This window comes from Anser cygnoides, chromosome 4, assembly GCF_040182565.1.
Source record: "Anser cygnoides isolate HZ-2024a breed goose chromosome 4, Taihu_goose_T2T_genome, whole genome shotgun sequence".
In the NCBI taxonomy this organism is placed as follows: Eukaryota; Metazoa; Chordata; class Aves; order Anseriformes; family Anatidae; genus Anser; species Anser cygnoides.
In genome coordinates, this window is record NC_089876.1 from 33,396,506 (window position 1) to 33,420,342 (window position 23,837).

The 23,837-nt window shown below is 43.0% G+C and overlaps 2 protein-coding genes across 3 annotated transcripts in view; one reads left to right on the top strand and one right to left on the bottom strand.

Moving 5' to 3' along the window:
• RPL7L1 (ribosomal protein L7 like 1) overlaps positions 1 to 19,261 on the top strand; it is a 33,419-nt gene extending 14,158 nt beyond the window's left edge. Inside the window, exons 1-7 of one of the 2 annotated variants that reach the window (XM_048074499.2) lie at positions 15,257 to 15,405; positions 15,526 to 15,634; positions 16,992 to 17,155; positions 17,337 to 17,474; positions 17,730 to 17,839; positions 18,069 to 18,281; positions 18,525 to 19,261. In XM_048074499.2, the coding sequence (XP_047930456.1) occupies positions 15,371 to 15,405; positions 15,526 to 15,634; positions 16,992 to 17,155; positions 17,337 to 17,474; positions 17,730 to 17,839; positions 18,069 to 18,277 (765 nt within the window). In that variant the 5' untranslated portion in view covers positions 15,257 to 15,370 and the 3' untranslated portion in view covers positions 18,278 to 18,281; positions 18,525 to 19,261. Of the gene's footprint in view, positions 1 to 15,256; positions 15,406 to 15,525; positions 15,635 to 16,991; positions 17,156 to 17,336; positions 17,475 to 17,729; positions 17,840 to 18,068; positions 18,282 to 18,524 lie in introns of those variants that run through there. The other variant, XM_066996651.1, reaches the window with a different exon arrangement.
• Positions 19,262 to 19,972: 711 nt separating this feature from the next.
• On the bottom strand, positions 19,973 to 22,791 carry MAD2L1 (mitotic arrest deficient 2 like 1). Its single transcript, XM_048074500.2, has 5 exons — positions 22,640 to 22,791; positions 22,303 to 22,449; positions 22,104 to 22,224; positions 21,551 to 21,654; positions 19,973 to 20,766 (listed from the first exon to the last, which is right to left on the bottom strand). The coding sequence occupies exons 1-5, from the start codon at positions 22,713 to 22,715 to the stop codon at positions 20,594 to 20,596; spliced, it is 621 nt and encodes a 206-aa protein (XP_047930457.1). The 5' UTR covers positions 22,716 to 22,791; the 3' UTR covers positions 19,973 to 20,593.
• Positions 22,792 to 23,837: the final 1,046 nt, after the last annotated feature.

Consider the following 23,837-nt stretch of genomic DNA (forward strand, 5'->3'; position numbering starts at 1 on the left):
GTTGTGCTGCTGATGCAAAGAATATGAGATATTGGGAGCAGACTGGCAATGATGCATGACTCTTCTGGAAGCCTCTGCTGAATGGCCTGAGTCGTGGTCGCTAGAGGTGCTGTGATGACTGTGAGACTACGCAGAAGGGGAAAAGAGATGACAGACAGTAAATACCTTGTAGTTAGAAGTGGAGTGAAATTGAGAAATAAGCTAATGACAACAACAACAAGTGAGGCTACAGCATCAATGCCTTGATTGCATGCTCGTCGCAGCCCATATGGGCTTTTATCGGGAACAGTCAGTGATCACACAAACCATATGTGCAGCAGCATCTAAGCCTAGCAAGCTGGAAGTTTTAGCTACAAATTTCCTCACTGTTAGTAGTGTTAGTATGAGCCAAAGTGATATTAATTTTAATTAGAGCTGAATGAAGACTGAAAAATAACTAATTCACATTTGTTCCACTAACACCCCCAAGTTTCCCTTTTGGCTCCATATGGAAGGCCTTACGCTCACTTTCCAGAGACTTTCTGCGTGCAGCAACAGCAAGCAGTGGAAATGCCCATGTGTATTTGCAGAGGTACTCACACTTCGCAGGTAGATGTGATTATTCTGGAGGCAGCTTGTGGATTTGGTGGCCTGCAAACTGGCGAAGAGAATCAGCAACAAAAAATACGCACAAGGGACCACTTGTACAGTGCAAATTCTGAAAAGCAAGCCTTTGAAGTGACGTGAAGAATTCATGAGCTATTCATCATTTGAAGTATTTTTATCTAAACCATCTGGTGGGTAATCCATAGTAATAACAGAACAGCACTAAACCCAGGTGTCTGTTCACAGATCATTACAAACAGGCAACGGGGTCACATTTCAATGGTACCTTCCAGATTTGAAACAGCTATAAAGAAGTGAGCTGTTGAGACTAAATCCCTATCTGAATTAGAAGTAAGCACTGGGTTATACAGGTACATGCTGTAACACGGTCTGCAGCCCTCAGGCCTCTCTAGGTTGTGGCAAGAATGTTTTGCAGCTCCTCTGTGACCTGCAGGTGCACTTTGTTGACAGGAACCAGGGAAGGGAGCTAGGGAGGAGACCCAGGCTTGTCCTGGCAAAGGGGCAGAGCCGCAGCAGGTCCCTGCAGCCCCAGCCTGGGCACGGGCACCTCCTCGCTGACCCGTGCTGCTTCCAACAGGAGGAGAAAGGTCCCATCACAGCAGTGGGTTTCGATAACCTGTTTTTTGGCTTGTTATCTGTATTCTGAATCCTACAGATAGTGTGTTTTTCATTCAAGCTTAATCTTCCATAAAGGTAGCCAGTCTGGATTTGAAAAGAATGAGAAATGGAAAAGCCAGTTTTCCCATTCTTTCTTCTTATTTTACACACATTTTAAAGTGTTTCAGAGATTGTCAAATTTGGGAAGGGGTTGAATTTGAAGGTATTTATTTCCATTTTCTGTTGCGTATTAAAGAGGCTGTAAGAAAAGATTTTTCTTTCTGAAGGAGATATTGAAAGCTAAGTTGAGGCACTTAAATTAAGCAGTATGAAAGTACACAAAGCATTTCTACATTGGCTATAAACTAAACTCAGGCACCTCCTTCAAGAAGACGTCAAATGAAATCACAGGTGTATATGTAAAGTAGATCAGCTTCTTCCCTCTCCTGCAAGTTTAAGAGCCTTTTCTTGATAAAACCTGCCCTGCTGATTATCTTTACCTCATCACGTAGAGCTAGCTCCTGCATTAGGCAGTGACTTGACATACCAGGTTTAAAAAAAAAAAGCGTGTGTTTTTCTGATATAACTGCAGTGCATTGGATGCAGAGGAAAAAAAACTGTTCTCAGAACAAACGTTCTTTTGAAGCACACCCGCACCCAAATGATTTCTTTCACTGCTAAGGTTGTTTACTGAAAGGAAGGAATACTTTTTGTTATTAAAAATATGAAATAATGATGACAAATATTTTTGTCTATATGATGTATAAAAATGTACAGTATAATCAGTATGTGTGCAGAGAAAAATGAAACTAGCAAGACACACTTGTTTTTCTGTTAATTGGTTTAGAAAGGGGACACAGATTTTCTTTATTAGCCCTTCTTCAGTATAGTCCCTTGAGTCAGAAACTCTATCTTAGATGTCAGACCACAGCATCTGATATGGAAAGGCCTTGATCCTGCTGGGGGTTGTAGAAAACTGCCAGGGAAGAAGCAAGTCCTACAGAGCATGGTGCAGAACATCAGTGCAGTCGCTTTGAATTTCTCTGGTTTATTACTGTCGATGCTTGCTCCTCTTCTTATCCCCCCCTAACGCAAGGCTGAGCACTGTAAAAACTGTTTTATTTCAAGATGAATGAGTACCCCTGCAATCTCACTCCATCAGTCAATGGATGAAAGTTACAACAGGGAGGAGGACACTTCTGAGAAGCAGGGACCAAGCACCACTTGCTGCAAGTGCTCTCCATAGCTGTGGTCCAGACAAGGGTACCTGGAGCTAACCAGCTCCTTGATCCCCTTCTCGCTAATTTACATCTGTTCTCGGGTCTTTGGCAAATTTCCTCATCCTTTTAGCTTTCAGATAAGTAATAATAGTTCATTGCAAAAATGGATTCATTTATCTAGGGCTGTTTAAAGATCTGAAAAGGATGTGCTCTAAAGGCAGAAAAACAGGACAGGGGCAGGTGGACATGGAAGAAGGACGTGCAGTCAGATCAGATCAGCCCCTCTTCTATCAGCCCTTCCTGCAGAATGCAGGATTATTTGGCTGCTCTGTGACAACACTGACTTTGTTCAGTTTGCTTTTTCCGTTTTTTTTTTTTTTTTTTTGGTATAGAGTTGACCATTGTTGGAAAATACAGTTTGGGCATAGGATCAATACCTTTCTTATTTGTGGTTTAGTTGCGGAGCCTTAACTTGTTCATTTTCAGAAAACTTCTTAACTGGTTTATCTGTATTAGGATCTGTGTGAAAAGTGTGAAATGTTTAGGACAAAACTGGACTGGGTGTTGTGAAAGAAACATCTGCAAACTCTTTAGGAAAAAAGTGGAGTATATGAGTATTATGAGAAATGATAGAATATCTGGAAGTATCTCTGCATATAGAGATAGAATGAATGCCATAAAAATCAACTTGTTCAGGAAATTTACTGGATAAATTTCATGACAGAACCCAAACGTACAAAGGAAAGGGGGTTATTCTAACGACGGGCAAAAGTGCTACCAAGGCTATGACTGATGGTAGGTTGTGTAAGACACTTAAATGTTGTGTGTTAGGTGGCGTTTTCAAATGACGTTTTGCATCCATCTGATAGCTTGAATACTTGAATGACATTTTGCCAGGACCACCACAGAACTGTGAGTATCTGAGAATCCAATTTGTGCTGCAGGCCCAAATTGATACTGAAAATAGATTTCCAGTCTTGCAGGGGAAATATTGTCCCAGAAAATGGCATGTAGATTTACATCTTCCCAATATGCAAGTGGCTGGCAGATGTGCCATGTCAGTTCTAATGTCAGTTCTAACTATCAGGAGTCTATTATAGGGTCAAAAAGTTTCTCTCCTGATCTTTGACTTGCCTAACACCTCCTTGTGTTTTGCTCCAGGCACGTCTTTTTGATTTGTTGGGACTCCTGACTCACCAGCATTTTTTTCATAACTCTTTTTAAGAGAACTGAGTCTTTTTGATACTTGAACGTGAGGATAACTGTAATGAATGGGAAATAGTCAGCAAACAGAGAAGGCTGGGCACCAGCTGCAGAAGAAAAGGGAATGGTTGTTCAGAGCTGCCTCCAATGTGTCTACCTTTTCTCCATGTCTTGGTTATCCAAACCATTTTGCGGAGGTGCACTTGCACTCCAATCTTCCCTTCCCTAGCATTCAAGGAGAAGAGATTATATTATAAAATAAAAAAATATGGTGATATGGGGCTTGGCATGACTTATGAGAACAGCTAGGCTCAGACAAATTAAAGGTTTATCTAGCTGTAGTCTGTTTCTGACAGTCACAAGAAGTAAAGTTTTAGGAAGAGTGAAGGAAACGTGAAGTGACAAACCACAAGAACACTTCCATGACCTCCAACTGTTGCTGCTTAGATACTTCTAGAGCCAGAAGGGGTGTCATTTGTAATCAATATATCTGTTTTTCCATGAAATTGTTCAGTCTTTGCATGTAGGGTTTTAGCTTTCTCAGAACACGTCTTAACTACAAGTTCATGTGTTGGAAGAACAGGTTACTTGTGAACCTGCCTCCTGTTACTTTCATCTGAGGTTCCCTTCTTCCTGTACTGGAAGAAGGAGTAAACAACCACCACACCAACTGTGATTTTACTGACTATTTTCTCCCATATACCTTTCTTTCAGCTTGTGTGTCCATTCTGTTTAACTGCTCTACAGATGGAAACCATTCCATATCTTTTATCTTCTTTCTCTGAAGCTTTTCCAAATCTACTTTTGTATCTCAGGGGGAGGGAGGGAGGGGTATAGGATGGACAGAGGGAAGAATGAAAACTGACCAAAGGTGTAGCATTCAAAACATGCTGAGGGTTACAGTAATGTGATGATGGTCTCTAAACTAAAACTTTTTCTAAAACTTTGTTCTGAGTCCCTTTTCAAATAATTCTCAATTATTTTTGTTTATCATCCTAAGCATAGAGCTGATTTTTTTTAAATCTATACTAATTCCAAAATCTCACTCCCATGCTTAGTAATTAGCCTAGAACCCAACATTTCATGTATGAATATTTGAAATGCTGCTACATTTTTATTTACTGTTTTTATTTTTTAAAGCATATATTTGAACTCTTGTAGTGAAAACTTTCAGCTCAGTTACTGTTATCCAGGTACTGAAGAATTCAGCTTCGGTAAGGAGCTAAAATCCCACCCATAAAAGGTTGTGGTTTACATGAGGAGAAGCCTGCAACCACCTCCTCCCTCCCCTCACTCCAGCCACACATCAGCAGATTGGAGAGGCTGGGACACAGCTCTTTCCTTGGGGTAAAACCGTTTTCTTCAGGCTCTGTGTTTTGTATCTGGCATATCCTGGTCAAGTACAAATGCTCTGTCTCTTTATCTTGACTAGGCAGTTGTCTCAAATACTTGTAGGCAAAATAAAATGTTCCAACCAAATCTTTCCCTGCATAAATTAACAGGGAAAAAAGTGAGAGGATCTTTATAGCTCTATTGCCATGCACCGTTACAGCACTCAGAATCACAGCTTCATTTAGAGCTCAATAGTACAGTCTGCAAACTAATAATACTATTCTGCTGTGATTTTACATAAATTAATGAAAATCATCTCCCATTTATACCGATTTAATTTTCTTCAGATTTATTCTTCTGTTTGAAACAACAGCTCCCTCCCCTAGTCTCCACAAGTGGACTTGTTGAAGGATTTCTTGTATAAGAAATAACTTGGCCCAGGATAACTTGGCCCATGAAGGAAGAATAATTAAATGTGTGTTTTATTTTGTTTTGTTTAGTTGATAGAAATAATTCTCTAGCACTACCACCCTTGTACCAGAATCATTGACATTTAGGACAGAAATTACATCTGAGTACACAAAGCATTTCCTATGAAGTTGTCTGCATTGAAATGACAAACCTCCTAATTAGCTTACTCCATTCCATCCCTTTCTGTGGTTCCCCAGTCTGCAGTATTTTTATGAATAGCTCATGCTGTGGTGTACTTATGAACATGCTTCCGCTACCTAAATGGCATAATTAGTTGCATTTTTATCTTGGAGGTTCAATTAAAAAGTAATCTAGTAGGAGGCAGGATTTCCAATTACTGAGTGTGGAAGACAGCTATTCTGCTCTCATTGTCTTTCATCTCAAGCATAATTCAATCTGTCTTCTTTTTCACAAATAAAATATATCTTTTCATCCCCGTGGAGGTAGGAGAGGTCATAGAGACCTGTGGAGACCATCTAGAATGATGTCTGGTTTTTCTTTAAAGGTACAATTAAATTCATAGTACACACTACTCTCTGGTGTGGTTAGTCGAGATGGAAAACAAAATTATTTTCATCACCGTTTATTGTAATTGAAAAACATTATTTTTTCTATTTCAGGTTCATTAATCAAGCCTTTACAAATACATTAGAGCAAAATTAAATTACTTAACATTTCATTTCTTGCAAGTGTTTCACTTCAGAAACTTGTAAATAGGTACCACCACTCTCAGAAAATGTCAGAATTTTTTGATAGATGTAAATCTCTAATAACACAGAAGCTCTTAAAACTCCAGACATAATTTCCACGGACAATATCTGAGAACAGTGTGAGTGGTTTATTAGTAGTCTGCTTTTCTTCTGGTGAAGTATTCACAGTAGTTTCTATAAAATCAAGCTTTCTAAGTTGGAATATTTTCCAACACTTGAAAATGAATCACACTAAAGGTAGAAATCACTGCAGTAGTTATTACTCAGCTGGGGGAGTGCTAGAGGACTTGGTCTTGCAAACGTGGGAGAATCCCCACTTTAAAAAGTATTTGAAAACTGCCAAGTTGTTGCTTCTCACACAGGAGGCAGCGTGAAGAAGGCAATGAAACCACAGCTGAAGGAGCAGACTGAGCCACGATCTCGTGTTCAGACCTACCAAGCGCAGCGTTGCCTCTTGAGAGATGCAGTGTTCCTGTCTCCCGCAGGCAGTCCGTTGTGGCCCAGCCTGGAAAATATCCCGGAATGGGAGCTCCAAAGCCAGCTGCGGGGCCATGGGAAGCAGGGGGATTTCTCACAGAAATAGGTGCTTGCAAGACGGGGTTGCTAGTTATACCACAACGAGGGGGGCAAGCAACTGGATTTTGCTGTGACGGCTGTGTTATTGTTTATCACTCTGTCATAGTCAATGGAGACTTATTTTATTTACGTACTTACTTGAATCTATTTGCATACCGCACAATATTTAGAAAGTAGTGTTTTAAATAATACTGAGTTCTGGCTGATCCTATTTCCTTTGAAATCGGTGAAAACCTCAAAACAATGCTAAAATATTTTGAAAGCTTTTTAAAAACTGATTATAAATATATAGACTCCTTTTGCGTCAAATGTGTTCTCACGTATCAGGAGACCATACCTGGAGTGAAATTCTCAAAAATCCTGTGGCTGCATCTCGGACTTCCCGTGGATGCAGATGCAGTGAACTCTGTTACATGTGGGGTTTATCAGGCAGTGTATATCTTATGGCCAGGATGGATTCAAACACCAGTATTTTTCCATAAAGCTATCTGCAATTTGATATGGTGGTGCAGGTGCAGTTTTTCAACAAATTGTAAGGTCACAAAATAGACTTCTGAGGGGTTTATTGTAAAGTCTTCAGAAAGCCAAAGAAAGCAAATGCCTTCAGTGAAAAGACAAGGGCAGAAATCTGAAGCGTGAAGCATTTCCTTTCAACATGTGCAAAACGCAGAAATGCCAGATTCTCTTTTCCTGAAAAATGCTGTTATTTTTTCATCAGAAAGTCATATTCTATTTACAAAATGTTGGAAATGAAAGGAATAAGCATCTGAGTTAAATTTCTTGAAGGAAACAAGATAAAATATTTGGAATAAGTAAATAGTTTTTAATTCTTGACTTTATGACTTAGGTCCACTGTATGGAATTGTTTTTCCCCACATTTTTTTTTTCCAGGGAGACGCAAACCACAAAACATAAGTTTTTAGACCTTTTAATTTGACATATTAGGCAGCCATTAGCTGCCAAATAGTCACCAATACTAGTCCCATTCATGTCTCTTCATTATACCCAGACTACTCTCCTTGAGGAGTATTTGCAGGATTTCTGTCAGAAACGCTGTTGTTAAGAAACCCTGTTATTAAAATAAAAAAGCATGTATGCACAATTTTCACAACAATATTTTTATTAAATATTAGTCTATCTCCATGTGATTGTTATTTTCATGAAAGAAAGTCCTAGACCACATGGCTTTTTTCTCTGTTAAACATTGGTTTTAGTGTGCATATAGAGCAGTTCTTGGGCCTCTTTCCAAATCATATAAACTTTTTCCTTAAAAGATCTGAAAATGGGCATAATTTAAGATCACAAGGTATTTCCCCCATTAAAATGTTCCCCAGATTAGATCACGATCTGGCAAAATAAACAGAATTTAATTTGTTGGCTCTTTTTACAGAGAATACATTACAGGCAGGTTTCAGATTGGGACATGGTTCACTGGCAAGAGTGATAGACTTCGAACACTGCTCCTTTTTTTTTGTTCTGAGACAGCACATATTGTCTGTAGAGGTTTTGTGGGATTTAAAATGAATTTAATGGAGCTTTATGCTCTCCTGTTAATGTCAGAAGATAAAATAAGGCAAGAAGTTTTATGGACAAGATGCTTCACCTCCTGCCTCTGCTCCTGGAATCCATGCCCCGTGTTGTTACCCACAGCTTGTTTCATTTCCCGACTGACCTCTCTGAAATGCAGGCACTGATTCTGCGCCCAGGTCAGCAGCGTCCCTCCTTTTATCCCACACGACAGATTTTGTCCCAGGAGCCCTAACTGTGCGCATGCTAAAGTGAGTACGTTTTTGACATACTCATCTCTTAACTACATTTCCATACTTATATTTTACCATGTTTAGTTTTGTTTACACATTTTCACACATTTTACACATTTTTGTACATATTTTTTGCGCTCAACTAGCAACATGTTTGTTACTTTTTTTTTTCAAGCTGTATATGTTGCATTTTCAAACAGTTGAATACTTGTTTCACAGACGTCTTGCTTTATATTTATAGAGTTAAATGGCTTAGACAGAGTTACGGAAACATGGCAGTGCAATATATTGCTATTAACTAAAGAATAGTAATATCCTTTATTCTGTGGCAGTTACTATTCCTATTAACTATCCACTCATTGTAGAAACATTAAGAAAATCTGTAACACAAGAAGCATAGCACTATCTAAACAGAAGCATAGTAAGTATAAAGAAAGGGCTGGAAATTTCTGTTGCAGTAACCATGTCATAACAAATTCTTTTGGGGACATAAACTGTTGTCTAGGATTAAAAATTTAGAAATTTAGAGTCTACAAATGCCATCATTCATACTTGAAGAAAATAAATAATCCAGTAAAACAGATGACTAGAACTTTTGGTGCAAGTTATTCCTTCTATGGCTGTGTACAGTTCACCACCAGTGCATCCAAAAACAATGGTCTGTACCCCAAATAGCAAACATCTCCATTAATGGAAAGAGAGGAACACTCGGATACCTCCAGAAAGCTAAGCTTTTGGCATGATGAAAATGAAGATTTAAGTTGTGGCTGAAGTCCACACAATTTATTCCTACTGCAGGGAGGAAATAGTCTTAAATATTTAATCCAAAGGAGAGTTTTGGATTCTTTTTGGATTCTTCTCCTTTAGGAGAAGAGGACTACATTGACACAACAACAAAACAAAACAACAGCATCTACTTTTCTGAGACTTATACCTATTAACTTCAGTTTGCTATTTTTGTATTTTCTAATGTCTAGGTCGAAGCAAGACCTCACTTTCTGAGAGATGCTATTTTTAAAAAATTCTTCCTTTCCAGGGTGCTCCCTATGGAACGATATCTGCAGCCTTTTGATTTTGGTCTCAAAGTCAAGCTTTCAAACACAGCCTCCTCAAAACAGCATAAAAGACTTGCTGCAGCTTTGTGTCCATGAATGAGGTAATAAAAATGAACATTAAAATATGCGACACAAAATATCAGCCACGATAAAATATCAGATCACGATAAAATGAAAGCTGGCAAGACGCTTCACTCAAGAGAGGGAACCAGATCATGTAAGGACTGCAGGGGGCAAAAGAGAGATCTGCCTTTGTTTGCTTTTATTTGCTCTAATGGAGTCCCAAGTATAACGAAGGGATCTGCTCTTGGGCAGCTCTGCAGCACCTATGTGAATTGTAGAAGCACTGTGAAGAGATTCAAGCCAAGGTAGGCAGAAACCATGAAAGATGTTTGTGAGTGTTCTGCAGCAGCACTCCAAAATGGACCAGTGTGATTAGAGCAGGGACACTTAGTCACGTGTAAAATATTCCAAGTTTTACCTATAAAGGCAAGCAGCTCAGACAAAGCAAGGCCATCTGAGAGATGCTCTTTTCAAAAATTCTTCCCTTCCAGGGACATCCTTCTGGAAAGATATAGGCAGCCTCTTGATTTTGATCTTCCCAGTCAACCTTTCAAACACAGTCTCCTCAAAAACAGCATAGCAGACCTGCCACAGCCAGTAACGTATCAAAAGGTAACATGCTTTGTTAAAAAATACATTGTGAGGATTTTTATATTTTGAAATTAAAGTGGAAGAAGTCTCCATGCGGTACAGAAAAGGGGTTATTTTCTATTCTGCTGATGAAAAGGAAGTCATGTTTTCCTGACTTGCTTTATGGATGATTTATTTTGATATGACACATTCAATTTTGGTCCTTAAAAGCGATGTCTTCTGTCCCCACCCACCCTCCTCAACCCAGCAGGCCTTTTTGAATTACATAAAAACCTAGTTTTCAAAAATAATTTCCTTGGGTGAGTTCTGAGCCTTATCTGAGGTGTGTTGGAGAAATGGAGAAAACGCACTCACAAAGGACCTTCATCACCAATACTGAGGGGAAGCCACTAGCTGATTTGTGAAGTCACTGAATAGCAGTGACTGCAAGTGGCATAACTAAATATCCATCGTTTTGCTCCAGCCTTTTGAAAATGGTTTTACCTTTCATCCTGAATGACCTGTAAGCGAGGAGGAATCATTTAATCCATCACTGACTGATGGTGACAATCATAAACATGTTGTCATTGGTTTTATCTGTAACAGTTAATGGAAATCTCAAAAAATGTAAGGTCTTGTGAAGAAAAATGAAGACAATAGGGATTTAGAGTGCTGAAAGTCAATTTACAACAGCTTGCTATATAGGAAAGAAAATATTTTTTTCTGACTAAGCCTGCAAAGGAGAACATTTGAATAGTCATTCATTAATATACTGTAACTATTAGTTAATGTTTAACAAGTCAGCACGGGTATGCTGCTATGCTGTGTGACATTTCATAGCAACAGCACTTGAAATATTTATTTACTTATTGTTTCCTTTCCATAAATAATGAAATACCCAAGATCCTATTTGCATTTCCCTTGTTAAACAAAACATACTCATGTGTAAATTTAAATGGGCCACATTTCCCTTTGTGAGCTGCCAGAGACTTCAGTTATTTCTATGTAGAGCAGCTTACTCTCATGGCAGAGTGAAATTTATTAATTTGCCTCTATTTTTTAAAAAATAAAACTTTCATATGATCTGTTTCATGTGCTTTCTGTTTCATAATCCAAAAGACTGCATCAAAGAATAGCTGGTGGGAAGCTGGTTTTACTCTCCAAGTGGTGTGCTCTTTGCAGAGCATGTACCCGAGCAGGTGCCAGAATGTGGGCTCGCGTTTCTAAATACAGATATTTGGGTATTAGGTGTCAAAAGAGAAATGGCCTAATTTACAATGTTGTAAAGGTTTGCAGCTTTATTGAGGTGAAGCAGTTAAACTTTGACATCCCTGAGATTTTTAGTGAAAGGCTCTGATTCTCAGCTATTTAGCTGAAGAGTTAACAGTGGCTGGTATAAATCAAATGATTACAGATGCAATTAAAGCAACAAGTCCAGCGTGCAGGCATGCAACACGCTTCTACCCTCCATGGCAAAGAGGAGGCTGCAGAGCACAAATACCACCTCATCAGATGCAACATCTCCCCTCCGTGAGGCTATGGCACCATCTGCGGGTGAGATTGCTGTCCAAACCGTTTGCCACAGTTTCCCCTTCTCTCGAATAAGGATTTGAAAACAAACAAACAAACAAAAACACCACCACCAAACAAACAAACAAACAAAAAAAAAACACACAAAAGCATTGGTATGGTTTTGGTTCCAGCCGTTTGCCAGCTATGCCGGTCTGTCTGCTCAAGCCCTGCATTCATCTGTGCTTTCCTGTCATTCAGCTGAGGACGTTCAGTAGGTTGTGAAGAGCTGGATCAGGCTGCTCTCCTCAGTCCTGCTCTCCACCTTCACACATGATATGCACACTCCAGATGCTGTCCCAGGCTTGCTTCCCCCATCTCCTTAGCCCAGTGCTCTGGTTCATCAAGGCTCCCCCTTCCAGAGTGCATCCTTGGGTCCAGCCCCAAATCCAGCAACACTAAATATAAATCCTGACTGTGTTTCTATAATCTTGAAAGTTCCTACAAGTTCAGTGCAATAGTCCTTTGATATTTGCTGTTTTGCGTCTTCTATTTTTTCATATTTTTCTTTCCACAGGATTATCACAAGCCAACTTGCAGTAAATACAGTGACAAAATCTCTGAGGTTTGGGGGTAACAACTCCACTTCCTCCTTTCTTTTCTTCTTTTTATACCATGTCTTGGGAATGTTATCCAGGAAGACATCTATGCTACAATTACTTTAACATTTGCATCAGCAACCTCTGTTTTGTCTGGATAAGTTTTCCCTGTGCTTGGGCTCTTTCCTCTTCAGAGCTTTGGCTCCATGTTCGATGTAAACGTCACCTAACCTGGGACTGGCAGGACACAGTTGCTCTCATTTGACACTTGGAGGGCACAGAGGGTGGTTGTACCTGCACTGCCCTGGCTTGGTCGGGCAGCCCTTTCTGACTGGGACAGCCACTCTGGCTGGTGTTGGGACTTAACTAACACATGAATGTAAAAGGACAGTGAAGTGAACATTTTAACTCGGAGAGTAGTTACATTCTAGTGAAATTTGTAAAGGTTCCATCAGCAGCCATTTGAAATATATATTTTTACTGTTAGAGACACAGTCCCATTCAGACATGCATTTGGGAACCCAGTTTGTCTGGGCCTGGCAGTGAAAGTTGGTGATCTTTCTGCCTGGCAACATACTCTGGGGTACCTATATTCCCTAATGTGCTTCCTTCTCAGGAACACATGAAAACTGACCTGATGATTTCCCTAGGTTTTCAGAAATTTTATCAGCTGGCCCAAGCAAACTCCACAAAATTAGTGCAATAAAGCTCAGTGCAGGACCCTGTGAACAAGAAGACAATCTTTATTTCTAAATCTCCTGGTGAGCTGATTAATCCCCTCTGGCTACCCATGCATGTCCCTCCCACCACAACCCCATGCAACCTGTCTCTAGCAGGAGCCATTGGCATGGATGGAGTATGGTGATGGCGCTGGGTGGGGGGATGCTGCCTGCAGCATCCCGTCACCTTGGTGCTGCCTTGGCTGGGGCAAACACACAGAGCCCCCCCGGCACTGTGGGGAGCTGGTGGTGGCAGTAGGGTGGCCATGGGCAAGGGTCTCTGTGTGCAGTGGGAGACACCAGGGCAGGAGTGGTGTCGGTGCTGCCTGGGGCCACAGCAGAGGTGTGGTGAGGCAGACCAGCAGGTCCTGCAGGGGGGTGGAGGGAGACAGGAGAACTGGGGGAGGGCCAAGGGAAATTGGGAAGAGGGGATAAAGAGGGACCAGAGGGGACCCCCTGCTATGCCCAGTGGCTTCCCAGCTTGGGAGGTTCCTTCTACTCTTACAGAGCAATGAGGGGACAGTGCTGGACCCCCTCCAGTCTTGCCTCTCTGCTGCGTTTGTAGTCCCAGCAGAGGAGCTCTGTAAAGGGAGCACACTGCCACTGGCTGTCAGCACCAGAGATACCCAACCAACTCCACAGGCGGACTCCCAAACCTTTCCTAAATTTGAAATGATGTTGAGCAGTATCTACTGGTATAGGCTAATCTAACATTCAGACTTACTACATGCAGCCAGGGACAGATGTTCTTTAATGTCCTAAGTGAGTTTTAGTGGATATCAAAAGACAACACAGCTTTGCACACCTCTTCAAGATCACACTGTGTTTATTCTCTTGAGAAATACTTCTTTTGGGTCAAGTTACATTGATATGATATAGCAACACACTTATGTGTGTTGCTGAGACAGATTCAAATAGTGGAGAATGGTAGAGGTGTTAATAGACCTGTTAGGTATAAATTCCTCCTGTAATCTGTCTCTTACACAACAGGAAGTATCAGCAAAGGTGATGCGAAGACATTAAGAGGTAGGGCCAGCTCTGAGAAGAAAAATCTTGTATTTCAGTCAAGGAAAGTGATTGTCCTGCTCTACTCTGTGCTGGTGCGGCCTCACCTCAAGTACTGTGTGCAGTTCTGGGCACCACAGTACAAAAAAGATGTGAAACTATTGGAGAGTGTCCAGAGAAGGGCTACAAAGATGGTGAAGGGCCTAGAGGGGAAGATGTATGAGGAGCGGTTGAGGTCACTTGGCCTGTTCAGCCTGGAAAAGAGGAGACTGAGGGGAGACCTCATTGTGGCCTACAGCTTCCTCACGAGGGGGAGTGGAGGGGCAGGTGCCGATCTATTCTCTTTAGTGACCAGTGATAGCACCCGAGAGAATGGTGTCAAGCTGTGACAAGGGAGGTTTAGGCTTGATGTCAGGAAAAGGTTCTTCACTGAGAGGGTTGTCGCACACTGGAACAGGCTCCCCAGGGACGTAGTCACGGCACCAAGCCTGTTGGAGTTCAAGAAGCGTTTGGACTGTGCTCAGTCATGTGGTCTGAGCTTTTGGGTAGACCTGCGCGGTGCCAGGAGGTGGACTCGATGATCCTTGTGGGTCCCTTCCAACTCGGGATATTCTGTGATTCTATGATTCTGTGCTTGTTCCTGCCTCTGCAACCTCTCCAGACTACAGTTTGCAATGCAACTCCCCATTCCCTGTCCCTGTACCTGCTCCTCACACTGCCCCTACTGCCCCAGAGGTGTGATTGTCTTTTCCTACTGCACAGGGCCATGGCCATGTTTGAGACCCTTCCCTCAAATGTGGCTGTGCCCAGCTGCTGGCCTGCGCATCAGGTGTGCTGTGTGGCCCCCGAGTCCTTGTTTGGGCCTACATGCTCCTTCAGGCAGGACTTGCTGTTCGGGGGCGGGAATGGCTTCACTTGGAAGCCACCAGGAAGGGAGAGAAATGGTCTCATTCCTCCTGGTGAGGCCACCTGTGGTATTGAGGTGAGAGGCTGAAAGGAAAGATCTTTCGGAAAGGCATTTTGTCTGTCACAGGCTCCTGACATGGTGATGCTGCTCTTGCAGCGGGACTGACACGTCAAAGCCTGAGGTCCGTGCCCAGCCACTGTGGCTGCCATTTGACGCCCGGTAGGTGCTGGGGGATGACTTCTTCCCCTCCCAGTCCTCGTGCCCCTCGAAGTGCGGCAGCATCCCATTTCAACACAGTCAGTGCTCGGGGCTGCCCTTCCACGGCTTAACTTTTAGGTTCCCAAACAACCGCTATCCGGCCGTTATCCCTTCAGGGCGGGGACAGCCCCGAGCCGCTCCCCTTCCCTCCGTGCCCCGGGCTTGCACCCATCCCGCCTCCCGGCGGCCATCACACGCCCCGCCCGGTGCATGCGCGGCGGCGGCGGCAAGATGGCGGACGGCGAGTGAGTGCTCGGGGCGGGGGGGCAGCGCATCGGCCGCCATCGGCGGGCAGCGGGCGGCGGGCGGCCGGGGGGCGGTCGGGAGGGCGGCGGTGCGTGTGACCGGCTGCTTGTGCCCCGCAGGCCGAAGCGGCGGATCCCGCTGGTGCCGGAGAACCTGCTGAAGAAGAGGAAGGCGTACCAGGCCATCAAGGCCACCCAGGCCAAGCAGGCGCTCCTCGACAAGCGGAAGGTGGGGGCCGGGGCCGCAGGGGGAGAGCGCAGCCGAGCGGGGAGCGGGGCGCCGTGTTAGCGGTGGCTGTGCTGCCTGGAAGCGGTCAGCTCTGCGTTATGAGCCTCCCCGGGGACCGTGCGCATCCCTGGGAGTGCGGTTAGTTAGCTGTGTATAGGTCGTCTCCTGGACGTAGTTAAACAGAGCGTCACGGTGAGGCCTTTTGCCACGCACGGGGTGACAAGTGCCACTGATGCGGGGACTCGCTGTGCCCTGTGAGCTATCTCCCGAGCTTGGGACCCGCTCTGCTGTGTCTCCGCTAAAACAGCCCGGGCCTTCCTTGGGAATGGCTTAAGGCTTTCCTTGGGAATCTACCTTTATGGTGTTTATAGGATTACGTGTAAAACTTCTGTTCTTTGCTACCTACTGTGTATGTTTTGTTACATATGTGAAAGGCCTGCTGTATTCCCAGAGTGAAAGTGGAAACCAAACTAATAATGTTCGATAGCCCCCTTTCAAGATTCTCATTTGAAAAAAGACCCTAATGATGGGTCTGATCAAGTCTCTGCCTGCTTTGAAAATCTGAACTAATTTCACAGGTGATTTCCGATGTGAAATAAAACTAAAGACACACAACACTATACTCTTTAATTCAAAAGTGTATAATATATTTTAGATGTATTATTGGCTAAATTCATTTGGTAAATGCCAAGTACATGCCTTCCTCATATGAGGAAGTGCTGTGATTTAGGTGGATGTACTTGATCCTGAACTAAGCATAGGCATTTAAACATCTTTTGAATTAAATATGTTTTCCCTCCTCTCATAATTCTGAAAAGATTTTTTTTTCAAGTGAGCTGGGCTTTCTGTGTTTAAATGAGTAATACTCAGTTGAATGTTTCTTTCTCCTTTCTTGCATGTATACCTTTATAGAAAAGGAATTAAAAGTTAATTTCTTTTGGATGGTTACTTTGACTCACAGTGGACTATTACTTTATCATCTGTTTTACCCAGACATATGTTGTTTCTGGTTTTCCAGGTGACTAATTGAGCTGTGTATGTGGCTGTGTCCATTTGATTTCTCCTATGCTTGAAAGCGTTCTGGGTCTTGCTCTTTCTTACTCCTAACTTATTTTCTTCTGTGGCAAAACTCCCATGTTCACTGGAAGCTACAGCTAGCTGCTTGAAGTTTATAACTTTGCATGTTGTCCCTCAATTCTGTATCATTTGGGCTTGGATTTTCAAATCTATTTTCTTCTTACTGCCTCCAAAAATGAAAGAGCATAGTTCATGAAGTTCTGAATTTCATCTGACCTTTGAGATGCTAGCTTCTAAGATTGTTGGGAAGGGTAATCATTTCTTATCCTTTTGTCTTTAGCACCAGAAGGGGAAACAAATCCAGTTTAAGCGCCTTGAAACTTTTCTTCGAGATTCATGGCGCAAACACCGAGACGAGGTCCGGCTGAGGCGCATGGAGCAGAAACCTGGACAGGTGGCTGTGCCTAAGGAGCACAAACTAGCCTTTGTTGTGCGGATTACAGAGTAAGAAGTCTTTGTTACTCCCTATCTTTATTATTGCTACTGTTTGTAACTGTCATATCCTTCCTAAGCAAAGGAAGTGGGATCAAGCCAGACAGGTCTCTATGCAAGTAACCTGAGGCCATTTGGTGCTGTATTAAAGAAATACGGTAACTGTTAGTATTTTTTTTTTTTATCAATTCAGGATTAGGGGAGTGAGTTTGAGGGTAAGGAGAGTGATCGAGTTGCTGCGGCTGAGAAAAATTTACAGTGGAACATTTGTTAAACTGTCTCCATTAACGCTGAAGATGCTGCGGATTGTGGAACCTTACGTGGCGTGGGGGTAAGTACTATTCGCATGATTTCATAGCAGATTGTGTGTAAGCATCACATCTTCCCAATTTTTCATGTGCTGTCACAAATCTATAGCTAGCTGGTCCAGTAGTGGTCTTTGGCAACTTTACATTTAAATCTTGTTCCTTTTCATCTTTGTAAACATATATTGGTTACTTTCCTACTTAAGTACAAAGAATTAGAATGGGACTTTCCGCTGCATCTTTTCTCTCCACTATGGAATCTGATTTCTGTTTTTGTACAGATACCCTAACCTGAAGTCTGTACGAGAGCTTATCCTGAAACGGGGCCAAGCAATTGTTAACAAGAAGAAGGTACCTCTGACAGACAATATGCTGATAGAGGAACATTTAGGTGAGGAAGAAGATAAGAAAATGAAGTGAATCAAGGGAAGAGGGGGGTGCTGAGAGTTTGCGTTCTGACCTGAGGGAAGGGAGGGAGAGAAATCCTGCAAGACTTGTATGTGGAGGACTGCAGTCCTTGGATAATGTGAATAAAGATAATACCACACACATGAGATGTGCCTCTGTGTGTGTGGTATGTGTGTTTGTTCATTTTATTTTCTTTTTTTTTTTCCTTGCAGGGAACTTTGGTATTATTTGCCTGGAAGACCTTATTCATGAAATCTATTCAGCTGGGAGGTATTTCAGAAATGTCACGGAGTTTCTATGGCCTTTCCATCTGTCAGTGGCCCGCCATGCTGCACGTAATAAAGTGGGTTTCCTCAAGGAAATGGGTAAGCCTGGCTGCAGAGGTGAAGGAATCAACCAGCTTATACGTCAGCTGAACTAGACAGGTGAGGAATGCCTGTAGTCTAACTTCTAAATCCTATGTTACCCTTTATCTGTCTTCTTAAGAATAACTGTACTGTCACCAGGTCACTCTACGAAAGTGACTGTCAAGGTCAAATAGTGAAGATTGAGGGTCACATTAGGTATTGGCAAATCCTGATAGATTCCTCCATAAAGACTTGACTATTGGGAGATTTCATTAGTGACTGAAGTGACTGTTAATTCTATTTTTCTTTCTTGTTCTGCAGGGTCTTTGAAAACATCAGGATTTAGAACCTGTTCCTCTTCACGTGTAATTTTCACAGACCTTGGCTGTCTACAGTGATATGCTACATCTTTTGACTCTTGCTGCCTCTTAAAAAATAAACATAGATGATGATGGAGATACATTTTGGGCTGGTCCTTCTTGAAGAAGAAGAGAAACTGTATTTGGTGCAAGAAAAAAGTGACTTGAACTTCCTGGAGCAATATGACTGTGCTATCTGTAAAAGAAGGTGTTTTTTAACTTTTTTTTTATATTCCTCACTGCCGGCTCTGTAGCAATTATGCCCTGAATAACACCTTTAGTATAAAGCATGGGTTGTCACTTCCTGATATAAACTTGTTACGAGTGACTTGTACCCAGTGCTTTTGTCCAGTCCTCCCCAAGGGAAGAAGTGCTTGAAATTGTTCTCGCTGTTGAAGTGTATCTCCTTGTAGGTGTAGATGGGTAGTGCAGTCAGCTGGTTGTTGCTGACAGGCAGAGGAAAACACTAGCTTTACTCCTCTGTTACCACAGGGAACAGTGTAACACTTCTTGAAGCAGCTAGATTGTATTTATTTAAAAATCTGTGATTTTGTCCTACTGATTTACAAAACATCTTTGCAGCTGTGCTAGATAGGGACTGCTGGAGATAAATATTCTCTGGTAGGAAAGCCCGCTATGTATACTTCACAGCTGTATTACAAAAATATTCAATACTTTTTAAATAAATTCTTAAAATGATATTGTTATACCACTCATGCTCTGATTGATTTATAACTGCTTAAGTGGGTAAGTAACAGACTGTTGCTGTTGGGAGTTCTGAAAATATGCCATGGACAAAGAGAGAGCCCTGTGATTACTCAGTAACCATCCGTGTTAAACATGCTTCTCAACTTGCAAGAGGCTTACCTTACTTTCAGAATAACAGTAGAAGTACTTTAAATCTTCTAGATGGATGTTAATACTCTGGCTGAAATGAATACAATAGTTCAGCTGGAGGAGACCTTCCCAGATCATGTAGTCCAACTGCCTGACCTGTTCAGGGCTAACCAAAAGTTAAAGCACATAATTGAGGGCACTGTCCAGACAGCTCTTGAACACTTACAGGTGTGGGAAATTTGGTGAAGACGAATTAAGGGTACAAGAGGTTTTTATCAACATTAGAATAAGTTAGGGATATTGAAACATGAAGGATATATGAACAAATCTGAAAGGCAACACTATTTAACCATTAGGTGCTGTGGCACACAGCTACTTGAAGACTCAAGTAGAGGGAAACTATAATTAATGGATTTCATACTGACTACATAGCACTTGTTCTCTGACTCAGGAAGGGGGTAAGGTACTTGAGGTTTGTGTTTTTTCCAGAAGCAGGTATGCCTTTAGGTTACTGCTTGACAGGTAATAGCTGAAGTTCATAGACACATCCAAATTACAAATTACCACAATGTCTGACTTAAAATTTCAAGTTTTATTCCATAAAACAAGAATACAAACATAGAAAATGTTTGACAGACGTTAAAAAAAAAGATACACTGAAGCAGAACAGCACTCCCCAGAACTACAGAGGCCCCCTTTCTAACATACAAGGCTTCATGTATTTCAGCTTTTTCTGATAAACAGCTGCTTTCATTGTAAAGAGGTACACATCACTTCAGAATTGGTCTTGATTAGCTTTGGATTATTCCTGGTAATAGGAACATCTTTACGTGAAAGACTGGCATGTCAGGAGCAAGAATTTTAATGTCAGTCTGCTACTAGAATGTAGTTTATACAGGATCTGAATTCTACCAACTAATCCTAGACTCAAGCATTATTTTCAGTGAATTCTGTACGGCTTAGCACACCATTAGTTTGGTGTGTTCAGTTAAGAAAGGATTTAACTATCATAATGAACACCTTATTTAGACCTCTTTAAACAATGCCAGCATAGTCTAGTGTTAAACCACATTATCAGACGCGCTTTGCCGTTTTTCTGTACCATACTTCAGCAAGAGCAATAGTGTGTTCATAATAGCTGCACTATGAACAGAAACTATACAAGATGACAAGATATGTACAAGAACCCCTGTCTCAGGGAAAGGAATCCTTTTTGTAAGCTACCATACTATTTACTTTGTGGATCGTGGTAGTGAAGGAACGAAGGCGAACCTCTTCTGAATTGGCAATGAATTGTGGTCCTGACTCTTCCCACTTTTCTGGCACAGCCAAATCTTTATCAGTGTAAATCAGCAAGTCAAAGGCACCTGTAAACAAGAGGGAACAAATTAACAGTTATACACAGACAGGAAGATGCCATGTTTGAAGTTAGTGACTCCTCTAGAATTTGAGACATGCCAATGATATCAGAAGTTACACTAATACTATTTATGGGGAAAGAAAGAGCAGTTAAAGCATGAAAAAATAGTCCTGGTTAACATTCATATGCACAGCCATTTTACTTTTCTCCTGAAATGAGTATGATGCAATTTTTTGTTTTGAAATGTGTTGAAATACTGTGAACTGGGCTCTACATGGCAGTTACTTCAGATAATCTCAATGCTTAGTATTTATATGAGTCTGTCCACAGCTGTAGTCATAAAACATTTTAATTATGAAAAATTATGTTCCTCAGAGTATATTTAGTTTCATCAAGCTAGTTAGGTCACCTTGAACTGTAACTTTTTGACAAAAAGAGCTTCAAGTAGTTTTTGGAGAAAGTCCCGCTAGCACCTTCTAATGAAGTTGTTCCAATTTCTTCAATGAGAGCTACAGCACGGTATGTACATTAGCAATTCTTTTCACTATTGTGCAGGAAGCAGCATGGGACAATCCTTGAGAGTATTTTGTCAGACGCACTGCTTCCATACTGTACATATCTGCAGGAGATGATCTCAGTCTAACAAAACCTAATGCTCTCGAATGCAACAGTATATGACATTTCAAGTAATAATAAGAAAAACAAAAACCAAAAATATTTTCTACAATGGAAAAAGTTGTTCAGGCTTTCTGAAAATGTTTGATAGCTTTAAAGAAGTTGTGAATACTCACAGGCAGTTTCCAACAGAGGCAGAAAAGTTACTGTGGCAGTTATTTGTCTGATAACAGACCGAATTTCATCCTGAATAGCTTTCTGAGATTTTTCTCGGGGCACACTGGAAAAATAGGAAAATTATTAAAAAAGCAAATTTTCAACCTAGTATACTAACAGTGTTTTTTAAACACAGTTCTGCCAAGCTGCTGGTGGTTTGTTTGCTGTGATCCTTTAGAGGAGGGGCATTCTTTTAAGCCTTAGGTAAACAGGCTCGGAACACTGTCAGCTTTACTTTATTTTTGCTTGTGAAACTTCACAGTATTTTTAAGGAACACTAAGGTTTATTTTCAGTCTGGAATGGATGAGAAAGTTTTGGCAGAACAACAGGAGAGAAGCGGTTCTTCAAGCCACATCCGTTACATAGGATTTTAGGTTTGACAGGACACCTTCTGTGCTCTTAGTGAGACAAAGCTGCGGCAGCTGCTCAGAGGAGGCAGAACGGTGCTGACGCACACGGCCATCGCCTGGTGCCTGCACCACAGCCAGGCCCAGAGGCGCACCGTTACTCACCTCTCGTCCTTGGCAGTTTTGTCGCACTCTATGTCGAACTGCCACCGCTCCAGAACCTCGTTGCTTTCGATGCTGGAGATGACCACCACCAGGCGCTGCACCAGGCACTTGCAGAGCCACTCTGAAAGAAGCAGCCCGGGCAGTTAGCGGCGGCGCCAAGCGCAGGCAGCGACCCTGCGCCTCCAGACCCCCCGGGCACCTTTCATCTGCTCCACCACGTTGTTGAGGTAGTTCTTCAGCTCGGGGTCGGTGGTGACCAGCAGGGTGAGCCCGTACTTCTGGACGCGGGTGAAGGTCTCGGGGGGGTAGATGCCCCGCTGGTACAGGATGCTGTTGATCCCATAGGCTGCAGCGCAGTGTGGGGAGAGACGTGAGGCGGGACACGAGGCGACAGACCCCGCGCCCCCCCACCCCCCCACCGGCCGCCATTTCGCGTCGCAGCACGGGGGCGAGCGGGCTGCCTTCCTTCCCCCTCTTCTTCCTCCCTCCTCCTCCTCCTCCCCCCACCCCTCCCGCCTGGCCCCGCAGCCCCTTACAGAAGAACTCGGCGACGATCTCGGCGCTGCCCCGCAGGGTGATGCCCTGCTGGTCCCGCACCGCCTGCTTGGCCATGGGGCCGCCCGCCCGCTCCCCGCCGCCCGCTTTCGAATCCCGGCCCCGCCCCTCCCCGCGCAGGCGCGGTGCCGCCGCCGCGCCTCCCCTCCCGCCCCGCGGCCGCAGGGCGCCTGCGTGCGGGGCGGCCGTTGGCGGGCGGTGGTTCCCGTCAGCGCGGTCCGTTCACGGAGGGGGAACTGTTCACCGTCCTCGCTAGGAAGGGCTGTCGGGCACGGAGTAAAGCAGTTCTTTCCAGTTTAAATGTCTCACGAGTTTTGGGTGCTGTGGGGTCGGTGGGTGTCCGATCCGTCCCGGCCCTGTGGCTGGGCTGAGGGAAGGGCGGGTTTGTGGGGCGGAGCGCCGCTGGGTGTCCCCGTGAGGGCGCTCCCCGGGTCGGCAGGGGCAGCGGGTGCCTGGGTTAGGGTGGCCTGACCTGTATGAGGCACTGAGGGGAGAACAGACTTGTTTTGCCGGCGCTGCTAAAAGGCAGGCAGGGAGAGACCAAGCAAGGGGGACGAAACAGTCTCCTAGAGTCCAAGGGGTAATGGGTGACTCACAGAGGAGGGGGAATTACCTGTATGGTCCTTACATAGGCTAGGTGCTAAAAGAGTGAGTCAGTAGCGTGGTTGCTTATTTTGTCACAGCAAAATATTTTTCTCAAAAGCCGAGGCTATCTTTTGGTTCCAGTGTTTGCGCTGACAGGAAATACAGTTTGTTTGGGGGTTTGTGCTGCTGTGATTAAAAAGAGTAATATGGTCCTGGACTCGTGTGCTGGAAATTCTGAAAGAGTCAAAATAGTTTTATTAATCTAGAGAACTTTATTCTGGGCCTTGATCACTAGTGACTGTGTTATACATTAGTCTTCTGAACAGAATATTTTTCGATTAAGTATAGGGTGCTTCAAGGCCTATGGTAAGCATTATTCATCCTATGGCAGCATTATCCATGCTAGGCCTGGCCTTTAGAAGTTAGTTTGCTGTTTTACTACACACCTTGTGCACTATGTTACCCTATATCAAAATGGCCTTAGAACCCTTTTTTCCCTTCTTGGCTTTTCATACGTTTTGCCCCCTCAGAGGTTTTCGAAGGGCTGCTTACTTGTGATTAACATAAGAGCTTGAAAGCACTATTGCATGAGGA